Raw genomic sequence first — 12,089 nt, 5'->3', positions numbered from 1 at the left:
TTAATGAGATTTTTGTTTTTGTTTATCTTTCACCAGTTGATCGATGCGTGGCATAACTTTGCTAATAGCACATCTGAAGTCACGTCCAAGGGCACTTAGTCGGTTTGGATTTTTGGTTTGATGTTCATAAGAATAGAAAATCCCTGCTCGCATTCCCAAGTAGAAGGAAAAATCAGTATAATAGTTGTGGAGCAGCGTGGGAAGCTAGCGTTGGGTAAGAAGAAGCCATACTAAGCCAGAAGTTTATTGTAGAACATTCTTTGCGTTGTTTTTTTTGCTGTCTGATCCTCCTGCATGTCTATCAGTTCCTCTTGTTCCCCTGTACCGACAGGTAGGTCGGCTGGGTCCACTGAGAAAGGATCTGTGATGTATGGGCAGCTTGTGGTAGGCTATCTGGAAAGTAATGCTGCAATTCAGCAGTTAGCAGCGAGAGGTGCTGGGTAATTTCTCAGGAAAAGTCATCACTGATTTCCATTTCAAGGGCTGACAGAAATTTAAAGATACCACAGCGCTTGTTTTCCACATTTTTCCTCCATAATTCCACCTTTCGGATAAAAGCTCCCAGTTTTGAAACAAAGTCTACGACAGTGCAGTTTTGCCCTTGAAATGACAGATTTAAATGATTGAAAGCTTTAAATATATCCGACAAATAAGCCAATTTGCAATGAATTCCTCATCCTCCAGATCGTTTTGAAATTCATGGTCTTTCTGTTGGAAAAATAAAAGTAATTCATTCCTCATTTCAAAAAGACGCTTAGTTGTAATTCCTCGAGAGAGCCAGCGCACTTCTGTGTGATAGAAGAGACAAGTGTGGTCTGAGCCGAGATCTTCACAAAGAACCTTAAACAATCGAGTATTTAAAGCTGATGTTTTAACAAAATTTACGATTTTGACTACCCTGTTCAAGTACATTAACAACTTTGCAGGAAGAACCTTTGTGCAAAGAGAAAACCTGTGTATGAAACAGTGAACACTTATGACGCTAGGTGACACAGCTTTGACATAGGCTTGAAATCCAGACTTTCTACCGAGCATAGAGGTAGCCCCATCTGTCGTACATCCGACAAGATTTCCCCAATCCAGTTCATTTTCCTTGAAAAAATTATCCAAAGAGTTGAAAATATCTTTTCCTTTTGATGTAGTGGACACCTCATGATTCAACAATAATTCCGTTTTTACAGCATCGTTCTGTGTCAAGCGGACGTAGACAAGCAGTTGGCAGCAGTTTGTGACATCTATGGATTCATCAAGTTGTAAGGCAAATCCAAACTTCGAATCTCTTACTCCTGCAATCACTTGGTCAGTGATATCAACTGACATTTCCTCGATGCGTCGTTTCACGGTATTGTTAGAAAGCGATACACTATCCAACTTTGCCACTGAATCTTCTCCAATCAAATTTCTGACTAATATCTTTGCTGCTGGCAAAACAAGTGACTCCGCAATGACATGAGATTTTTTGTTTTGGGCCACCAGAAGAGATACTTCATAGGATGCCTTCACAATTCCGGCATTATTTCGGTAAAACTGGCCTGTGTGATCCATGCGCTGTCGCTTCACGTTCTCCCCAAGTCGCTCAAAATAACTCTTATCTCGATTCATTTTATCTGCATGATTGAACTCAAAATGCCGCTTAAGCAAACTTGGTTTCACAGCTGCATTTGAAAGAGTTTTCATACAGATCACGCACTGAGGTAAGCTATCTCCACGATGTTGAATAGCAATGAAGCCATACTTAATATAATCTGCGCTATACTTTCGCTTCGACATTTTCCAATATTTAGACAAAAGTGTAATGCTGTTCAGGTCTCAGCCACTACACGTCGGAAAACCAACATCAGAATAAATGCAATTCTGCAATTGCACAGACCACATTGTACACGTAATAGTTTCGTCACAGACACCGTTAAGTTCGCACAGGAGCATTGTATTAATAACAATGACAGCAGGGAGCACGATGCGACAACAGTAGCTTACTGAGTGCAGAGAATTTAGTATCGAAAGAAATAAAAGTGTTGTTCGGATATTTTAGAAACTCAATATTAAATAATTGTTGCAATAGGCCTACTTTGTTTGACAATACTACTACATATCGCATGCAACGGAGAGCTGCTCGCGTACCACCTGAAAAGCTCCCGCGTACCACTAGTGGTACGCGTACCACCGGTTGGGAACCCCTGGTCTAGACTCTAGAACAAAGGGAATTTTTCACGAAGGTTTATTGATCAATTTCAAAACGAAACATTTGCAGCTCACTGACGAAGCCAAACCTTTAGTTGTTGATATCATATTTCTAAAGCAGTGTCATCATGAAAACAAAAGAGTATCATAAGGGTTGTGTTGTCTTCATTTTCAATAGGCTATGTCTTCGCTCTTCTGTATAAAGTTACACAATAAAGTTATTTTCCCTCTGTGTCAATCAGTTTTCATGTTTCCTCATAATTGCTTTCGAAGCACGAACTGGGTTCTGTTGCTTCTCAACCAAAGGGTCGCTTCGGATCCATCTCATCGATGTATGGTGCAATGTTGATCAGGACACACATACAAGTCCAAGAGATTTCCTTGAATTCTCACCGGCCATGCCGTATGCTTTATTAACTATCTTCCACTCGCTTTTCAGGGATTAAACAAGAATTCATTGATGACGTCACCGCGGTGACAGATGAGGACTATGTCAACGCTTTGAACGCTTTCGTTTTGATTTTGTCGTCGGACCTTGACATTCTTTACGCATCTGACAACGTCAAGCATTATTTGGGCCTTTCAAAGGTAAACCGGTTATTCTATTACGTACCATACATACGACGTTGGTTAATGATGGGTTTTGTGCGTTTTAACATAGTAATTTATTTTTTGTTCTTCCGTGTTGCTTTTATTTGTATTGCAAATGACGTATGGTCTAGTTACCCCACAACTCACATGGAAGGCTTATTGCTACACCTTTACTTACTTTTTTGTTGCGATATATTGTCATCATGCATCAAAATGTCTGCTGGAAAAAGCTGGGAAGTGATGATAATACGTCATAAAATCATGAGGGATTTTCGTATAATTGGCTATAGTTAGATGAAACTTTATAGGAAACGCATCATCCACAATATCTATCATCTGCAAAGTGCAGTTTTATACTACTCTGCAATACTTTTAGTGAAATGTGCCCGCCATGTCATTATTCCTGAAAGTGACTGTTTAATTAGTTTCTGCTGTGTGAAGTTTTCCGATAAATTTCCTTTCACACAGTGTAGGACAGGAATTTAGGCGGAATACAGAACAGCATAATGAACTCGACTTTAAACCCAACCCCTTGCCTAAAAGTCCAGTTCGACCTGCAACTTGTGCAAATACTTCCACCAAAAGCGTATTATTGCCAACTGCCATTGTCCCAACAGATTTCGTATTCAATCTAAATGCCAATTTTAACATGTTTCGGAAATTTTTTGTGCGCGTTCGTGCACAGGTGGTTTTGGTGAAAAGATAAAAGCGTTGATTGCAAGTAATATCGACGTCAGGAAACAAAAAAAGATGCCAGATCAGCGCGAAATTTGATCCAATGAGTGCACGACATTAATCTGTATGACGCTGTACACACCCCTTTACGCAGTGATGCGTGACATGGTTGTTTACTCGCCATATGCTTTTCCATTGAGCCAATTTCAATTTGTTTATTTGATGAGATTTATTTAACATTGTCTCACGTTGTGGCTAGGAGACATAGCTTAAATGTTTTGATTTGGAAGGCCGCTGCTCTCACTGAGCTTCCACATGGCGACAGCCTCATAATGGATGCTGATACCCAACCATTGATCATATTTGACCAAGATTTTGTGGGGTTGCCAACTCTGCGACATGCATTCATTCAGACTTACGCACGCATGATTGTATCTAGTTTAGGAGAGCCACTTCTATGTGGGCCCTAACAACCGAGCTTTCAACTTATACACATGATCTTATTGATTGATAGCCTATCAATTTTCAGTGGTTTGACGAAATATGATGAAATTGACGTTGAATCACTAAAATTGCACAGTAAAAGCACTAAAATTATTGGGAAAATGCTTGATTGTAGGTCCTCGGCTGCACAATGCACATATCTCAATAATAAGAAAAGCCTGTTGTGCATCATCGATAGACAGTTGCTACTAGCTTTGTGAAGTTCATTGCGGCAGCCCTGTCGAGGATTGCCAGATTTGGCTAAAACTAGCCATTGTGGCTAATTTCTGGTGGCCTTGACTAGAAAAAGATTGAGTTTTAGCCACTTGAACAATTAAAGAACTAAATACAGGAATATACCAGAACCATTAATCTTGGAGAACTTTCTGAACAAGAATGTGACATTGTTTGCATGAATTTTTAATTGTGTTTGTTGTTTTAATTGAAGTGTGTTTTAATTGTTTCATATGACTTTTGATTTTCATTAGGGACTGGCTTATTTTGGCTAATTTTGTTGTGTCGTGTGGCTAAAAATGCTTTCAGCAATCTGGCAACCCTGGCCCAGTCAGTAAATCAATGTTTTTGCTATTGCTTTCGCAGAAGTTAAATTACTGTATAAAATGACTGAGTTGCGGGCAGGTCGGTGAATGATAGCGGCATGTACTTGGATTGCGGTAGGTATAGTTCCATTCTAGACAGCAAATCAACTGTTTTTTTACATTGATTCAACGTCTGCAGACGTTGAATCAAGGGTAAAAGCGGTTGATTTGCTGTCTGGGATACCAACTTTACCGAAGCATTGATAGCCGCCATTGTTGACATAGCCGACCTTTGGCTTGACTGAGCGGCATGACGCAATATCACGTGATATCCAATGACGTGTAAATCATACGCTGCTAAACAGGCTGCACTCCTTGTCTGGATCGCGCTGTTGAAAAGCAATTAGGATGAATGAAAGGCAGCACTGTGTTGTCTTCGATTATCGGTTATCTTCGTTATCTTTGAATTGCTTGACAGAATTTGTTATTATGATTCATTCTTAGTTCTAAATAACAGCACATACAGTATTTGACACATGCCACAAATAACTCAACTCAAGATATTTACCCAGCGCTACTTTCTTGCAGCTTGACCTGATTGGCCAGAGCATACTGACGTACGCACACGAGGGTGACCATGATGACGTCAGGAACTGTTTCTTCGACCAAAAAGGTATTTTGTAAACGTTTTTTATTTTTTTTTCTTCTTCTTCGTCGTATGAGCTGTTCTTCCGGACTATATGTTTGGACATGATGTCATCAGCCACTCGACAGTCTCGTCATCCAGGGCCTTCAGTCCAAGCGTTCCATGTGGTGGTTGATGGATTGGGCAGTCATGGACGACATGATCTACTGTTTGGTCTGTGGCGCCACACTCGCATCCCGGTGAGGGAGCCAGACCCCATCTGCACATGTCTGAACGAAAGCGACCGACGCCGGTTCGTAGGCGGTTAAGCCGGACCCACGCAAGTCTTGCGAGTCTTACGTTTTTACTGACAACTTACGTCTTACGTTTTTTATGACAATTAACAACGAAGCTTACGATCTAGCTCTATTGCATTGTAGCACGTCCTTTTAATTGTGCTTACTGTAAATATATACTTGAAATACATTTCTTTTCTGTTTGTATCCCTGATGCGTGACTTGCTTTCAACCAGAAATGGTTGGTATCAGCTAAATTTTGTAACTTCAAATACTTTGAAAATGTATCGAATAAGTTTGGTCATACGCATTCTTCTTTTCAAACTCTTGTCGTACCTGTTCCACGTCAGTCGCTTGATCAATTACTTTCGGTAGCCCAGTAATTTTTCTCAAAATGAAGTAACTTTTTTGTGCAATGCACTGGAACAACCTCAAGCCAGGCGTGCAAAATCATACTATTTATATTGCTTAAACGTCTTCAGGCATCAAGTTGATGATGTCATTCACTATGACTGGTTGTGCAATTATTCTATCCAAACTTTTAAACAATGAATTGAAAATGCGAGTGTTAATGCCCTGTCCACAGATTGTCATTCGATCTGAAGGTTCTTGCATTTATGGATAAGTACGTGACTTTGATCTGTGTAGCCCCATTACTATGTCTAAAACAAGGCTTTCAAACACGCGGGCCGCATTAGTGCACTTTTTTTTCTATAGATTTACGAAAGATAAAATGGGTTGAGGTTCTGAAAAGTTAATCCAAAAATGCCCATCAAACTTCACACGACTGCTTAGCACTACTACTTTTGCTTTTGCTTTTTTTATTGCCTGCGAGAAACTCGTATTGTTAGTTTTGTTACATCACAATAACATTGCCTCACAATCACATTACTTATTGTGTCGTAATCGCAATAATAACCTTGGCGTTTGGCTATTTGCTGAAGTCAGTTCTTAAAGGGTTTAGTTTTTTCCTCGCTTTTTGAAAGTTGATTGCAAGATTTTTACTCTCCAGGTCTGTCGTTTCGTTTGTGTTTTGCGTTCGTACAGCTTTTGTTCTTACTACTTTTTCGTGCGATGTAACATTCTTGGTGTGTTGAAAATTGAATGAGGCTGTTCACCAGGCATTAAATTAAATAATAGGAGATGTTCTACTGGTGCAAATTGAGCTAAACTATCACAAGATGTATACAGTGACAATTTGCTTTTATTCCGACGTTTCGTCAATCAGACACGACTGACTTCTTCAGGGGCTAGACCAGGTAGTGACTACCTGTCTAGCATGGCAAAACACAGGACCATGTTGTTGAAACCAACTAAACACGCAAACAGAGTTGCCAGATTTTGAAAAAAAAAGTAGCCAAAAATGTAGCAAATTTGCTCCCAAAGTAGCCCAATTTATAGCAGGAGCGCGAGAACTATGTTTTCCAACTTCTGGGGGGCTTCGCCCCCCAGACCCCCCGTGAGGCGTTCTAACACTGGCTGCAACTTAACAAACCCAGTGAAATTGCACAAATTACTCTGCTAAATAGCAACAGAGTTACCGGTACATTAAGGCACGTTCACATCAGGCTCTATCGGGTACAGATTAGATTCTCACTACTTTTTCAGCACACTACTTTTCAAGCACTTCTGCGTTCTGACTTCTACAGTAAGAGTAAACTGTAAAGACATAGAACGGAGATAACGTAACGCTAGAATAGTCTAGAAACTCACTCAACCATGTCCCTTGCTACGTCTTGGAAACATGAGAATGTGCTGTAAAATTTGTAAACTACAAATAAACTGTCAGTAGACTGCAAGCGAAACTTACTTTAGTAAGAAATTTCCGATGTAAAAAAGTCGCAATCTTGTTATATTGTCGCCAATCTAAATTTAAAAGTAGCCCAAAAAGTCGCAAGTCGCCAAGCTCAATTTTTTGTCGCAAATCACATATGGAAAGTAGCCCAATTTGCGATAAGTAGCCCAATCTGGCAACACAGCACGCAAAATGAAAATTCAACTCTAGACAAAATTATCGCGCGCAAAGTTTGAATTAAGTTAGAAAAAAGGGAAGATTTAAATTTTAACAATTGACAACCCAGACAAAAAATCTGTCATTTTTACATCTACCCAACGTCCGCAGACGTTGAATCAATGTAAAAATGATGGATTCTGCTGTCAGGGAAGAAACTGAAATACTGACAAGAGAGGAGGATGAACGGCATGAGTCATGATGAAACGAGTTTAAAAACGCACTACTGCACAGTTTTACAATCAGCGTGAAACCAATTTAAAAAACGTAAAATAACCACTTACAATAGTTTTTTGTAGATAGCAGGAAAAGAGATGCCATCATTGCGATTCATTACATGAGGCTTTTGATTGATGAACCAACTTTCAGAAAACATTCGCTTTCTATAATCACTTTCAACTTTTAGAATTTTAGAATTGCTCCAAGTTATTCTATGGTCTGAAGTTATGGCATGCATGCAAGGAGCAGAATGTTAGCCAAACAAAACGAGATCTTAAATCTCGCATTAATGAACACAAAAGAGCTTTCAAATATCAACGCCCGGAACATGGCATCTCTTTTCCTGCTATCTACAAAAAACTATTGTAAGTGGTTATTTTACGTTTTTTAAATTGGTTTCACGCTGATTGTAAAATTGTGCAGTAGTGCGTTTTTAAACTCGTTTCATCATGACTCATGCCGTTCATCCTCCTCTCTTGTCAGTATTTCAGTTTCTTCCCTGACAGCAGAATCCATCATTTTTACATTGATTCAACGTCTGCGGACGTTGGGTAGATGTAAAAATGACAGATTTTTGTCTGGGTTGTCAATTGTTAAAATTTAAATCTTCCCTTTTTTCTAACTTAATACAAACTTTGCGCGCGATAATTTTGTCTAGAGTTGAATTTTCATTTTGCGTGTTTAGTTGGTTTCAACAACATGGTCCTGTGTTTTGCCATGCTAGACAGGTAGTCACTACCTGGTCTAGCCCCTGAAGAAGTCAGTCGTGTCTGATTGACGAAACGTCGGAATAAAAGCAAATTGTCACTGTATACATCTTGTGATAGTTTAGCTCAATTTGCACCAGTAGAACATCTCCTATTATTTAATTCTTGGTGTGTTCTTACTACCTTTTGATTGAGTTTTAACTGTGTTATTTTGTTTGTTGACTTCTTGTTGTGTGTTGCGGCCCTCGTGTTAATTTACAAGTATTCATTTGGGCCTCAGAGCAATTTAAGTTTGAGACCCTGGTCTAAAACAGGGGTCACCAAACTTTTTTTTCTGAGGGCCGGATTGCTGCGAGATTAACAGCTGCGGAGTGCGGGCCGGATGCAAATTGCGAAAAGATATACGACTATTTAGACCAGTGTTTCCCAAACTTTTTTTTAATAGCGCCCCCCTGGACAACGAACAGAGTATCAAACGCCCCCTCGACAAAGAAAGTAAAACCACGGTTATTTTCCATTCATTACAACTTAAAGTCCAACTCTAATGAGACAGATGAGGTTGGTGCAATGTCATCAGCCTCTTGATATCGGGTTTTAGTTTGGATAGAAACAATCTTAAGTCTCCCCGTCTGACTATGTCAAGACGGTTTCTTTTGTAATCCAGAAGCGTTGTCACACACTGAAAGCACGCTCCACCAAGTATGAGCTGAGAAAGACTATGATAAAAACTTTGGTCCGATTCCACACGTGAGGGTATTTCTCTTTGATATGGTTCTGTCACCAGAACGATTGATACGAGATATTGAACTTCGGTTTGAGTGCAAAATCGCCTTGCAATGTTATCAGCTCCTTCTCGAGAATTCTATGTTCGGAAATATCACAGAATGGGTCGATTATCCAGTCAGAGATTTCTAACTGAAATACATCCTGGAATCGAACTCCCATGTCTTTATGTACTTCTTGAAGATGATTGCTGTACGTCTCTACATCAACATCAGATATGCCTCTGTCACTGGTATCAAGTTGATGCAAGCTTGAAATTTGGAAAAATTCTCGTCTAGCTAAATTTCGCTGATACAACGCGAGTTTATTACTGAACCCAGACAGTGCCGATTTCACCTTGATTAGATTTACTTCGTTACCGTGAAGGGATAGATTCATTAACTTTGGAAAATATGTCTGACAAGTAGGTGATATCATTTCTCACAACCAGGACGTCATTCGCAAGGCTAGGATCAAAAACAACTCTATAGAAATTCCACGACAGTTTCAAACAGCGAATAAAATCGTGCAAGGCAATTTCCCTTGAAAAGCCATCGTACTTCGGTGTGGAGTAGTAAGCGCTCAAAAGATCGGATTTGCATATTTGCAGTGCTTCAAAGTAAGTCATGCGTTACGACCTCAACAAACTTGTAAGGTACTGCGAAGCGACGTTGCCAACATAATTGCACAACAAAAAATAGCTTACTTTGCAATCCTCTTCTTGTAACTGCCCCGATTTACTCTTAGCGCCCCCCAATCAACCGCTTTATAGCCAGCTCCCCCTTTATGGTCGCAAACGCCCCCAGGGGGGCGCTGGCGCCCACTTTGGGAACCACTGATTTAGACTCTCCATTGACTTGAATTGAGCACAATAAGTAACAAAGTCAGCGGTGGAATAGCAAATGAAAATCGAAAGGTTGCTGGAAAAGTTATCCCCTGCTGTGATAAACTACAGGGCATCGTGCTCTTGAAAAAACATTACATCTTTCCAAATTTGGTCTAGGCTGTCCCCATTTGTGGTGGCCTAATGATAAACAGCAACGTCAGTCCTTTACAAAAAGTTTGGTAACTGTTTTCCTTAACAGTTGTAATGCAGCTGTTATTTCCGCAGCTCGTGGCGGGCCGGATAAAATCAGTTCGCTGGCCGGTTCCGGCCCGCGGGCCGTAGTTTGGTGACCCCTGGTCTAAAACATATCAGTTGCTTCTAGTTGGAAGAATTTCATGTGGAAATCACTTATCTCTCTTAGAAGAGCGTGGTTTAGTTTCTCAATTATGAGAAATGTGCTCTTCCTGCAACTTGTTTTGCCAATCAAACAACCATTTTAGTCAAAGCTGCAGGTCGCTGTTTGTTTAGTTTTCGTTGACTCAGTGATTCCACGTTGTTGTTGCAACTTTTTAACGTTTGATTAACGTTATGTTTCAGATCCGTCTGCGCGTAAATCTTTCTTCCTAAGGCTTAAGAGCACTTTGACCATCAATGGCAAAAGCATCAACTTGAAATCGGCATCTTACAAGGTAAGCTGTATAACCATGCATGGGATTATTCCATTGGGTACTGAGGTCGATTACTTTCCCTTTTTGAAAGTTTGCATTAAAAGAAAATGGGATAGCCCATGGTACCCTGGGATATTAATGAAAATATGCTAAGTCATAGAAAGGATCAGGCACTAAGGCACTTCCTCTATGGGCGATCACAAATCTAAAACTTCAACGAATCATTAAATGTTTACAGGGTATCATCCTATGCATTGCTGATATTATTATTGGCTTCATCAAGCGAACTTTGATTTAGAAAAACATTGAACTGCACTAAGGTGTCAAAATATTGTACAGTTGGCGTGGTTGTGTGTTGTTCCATCTAGCAAGGCTGTCGTTATACACACACGGCTGCTGATAAATCAATACAAAAACAATCATGCAAAATATTGAGGTAGAAGTTGATTTAAAATAAACAGGCACTTGCTTTTCGGACAAATTATTTAGTTGCTCATGGCCTGCACGGCTCTTTGTTTATTTTATTTCGTCACAGTTGGGTTTATATATATACGCAATTACAGTTTTATTTATTTGCATTCTTTTGACGAAATTCTTAGCGCTTTTCTTTAAAATCATATTAAAAGTGGCAGAAATATCCATTTTTACGTCGAATCAGCTTATAAAAAGGTTGTGTCAATGAAAAGCAGAAGGCTGTGTTTATGAGGATTGCCTTGCATGTGATATTCTCCCATGCTGTGGGTCGTGCATGATGTGCTGCCGCCATCGTCTTTGGTAAAGACTTCACGTAGGCTCAAACAATATTGCTCTTTTCCAAACTTACCAAAATATCACCGGAAACACATTACTTTCATTAAAAAACAATTTTTTTATTGTAAAGTTTATTCTTCAGTTTATGATATGACTAAAATTGCCAGTGTCTTTTTGTATACACAAATGAATTGCAGACATGTTTCATATTTTCGTGCTTTGTGAAGCCGTTTTCACAAGGACATCTTATTTTAGCCAAGTTTTTCCGATTGTTTCACTTATCTCACTCACTTTCAAACGAAGCCATGGCCACAAAAAGGACAACCACGCTTACCTTCCCAAGAATGTTACTTGCACATTGTTTCAACGTTGTCACGACCGCGACTTTCATGTTATGAATTTGGTTTTCAACTGTTCTCACAACTTTTGTTTTCAAGAGTTTTTTTTCTAAAACTAGTGAATTGTTATGAGAAATGTTACAATTTGCAACACTAACAAGCTGTTGATGCTGCACATTGTAATATCTCTCACAGTCATGTAATATTACAGTATTTTTAGTTGTTTTGTATAGATATATCAGATTATTTTTCGTCGTCGTCGTGTGAGCGTCTGGGGCCGAGGGTCTATCCTTTTACCACCCCAGATTCACGATGTTCCCGGACTACACTGGAAGGCTACTAGAGAGCAGCCAGTCTTTGGTTTCATCATCCATGACACGCAGACCTTCCACTCCGTTAGGTGGCTTGAAGATGGAGC

The 12,089-nt window shown here is 39.7% G+C and overlaps 2 protein-coding genes across 2 annotated transcripts in view; one reads left to right on the top strand and one right to left on the bottom strand.

Moving 5' to 3' along the window:
• Window positions 1-12,089, top strand: part of LOC145780852 (uncharacterized) — a 33,030-nt gene that overhangs the window by 4,833 nt on the left and 16,108 nt on the right. The window contains exons 4-6 of the mRNA XM_082592499.1: window positions 2,621-2,769; window positions 5,058-5,142; window positions 10,513-10,604. Coding sequence (XP_082448625.1) covers window positions 2,621-2,769; window positions 5,058-5,142; window positions 10,513-10,604 — 326 coding nt within the window. The remainder of the gene's footprint in view (window positions 1-2,620; window positions 2,770-5,057; window positions 5,143-10,512; window positions 10,605-12,089) is intronic.
• LOC145781235 (zinc finger BED domain-containing protein 5-like) lies at window positions 616-1,770 on the bottom strand. Its single transcript, XM_082593012.1, has one exon. The coding sequence runs from the start codon at window positions 1,768-1,770 to the stop codon at window positions 616-618; it is 1,155 nt and encodes a 384-aa protein (XP_082449138.1).

Source organism: Aplidium turbinatum, chromosome 12, assembly GCF_918807975.1.
Source record: "Aplidium turbinatum chromosome 12, kaAplTurb1.1, whole genome shotgun sequence".
NCBI lineage: Eukaryota > Metazoa > Chordata > Ascidiacea > Aplousobranchia > Polyclinidae > Aplidium > Aplidium turbinatum.
The sequence above is the reverse complement of the archived record's forward strand: the minus strand, read 5'-3'. Positions and strand labels throughout refer to the sequence as shown.

What these genes read in the sequence shown, in the direction of transcription:
- LOC145781235 (XM_082593012.1), bottom strand. Translation starts at nt 1,770, where the DNA reads ATGTCGAAGCGAAAGTATAGCGCAGATTATATTAAGTATGGCTTCATT.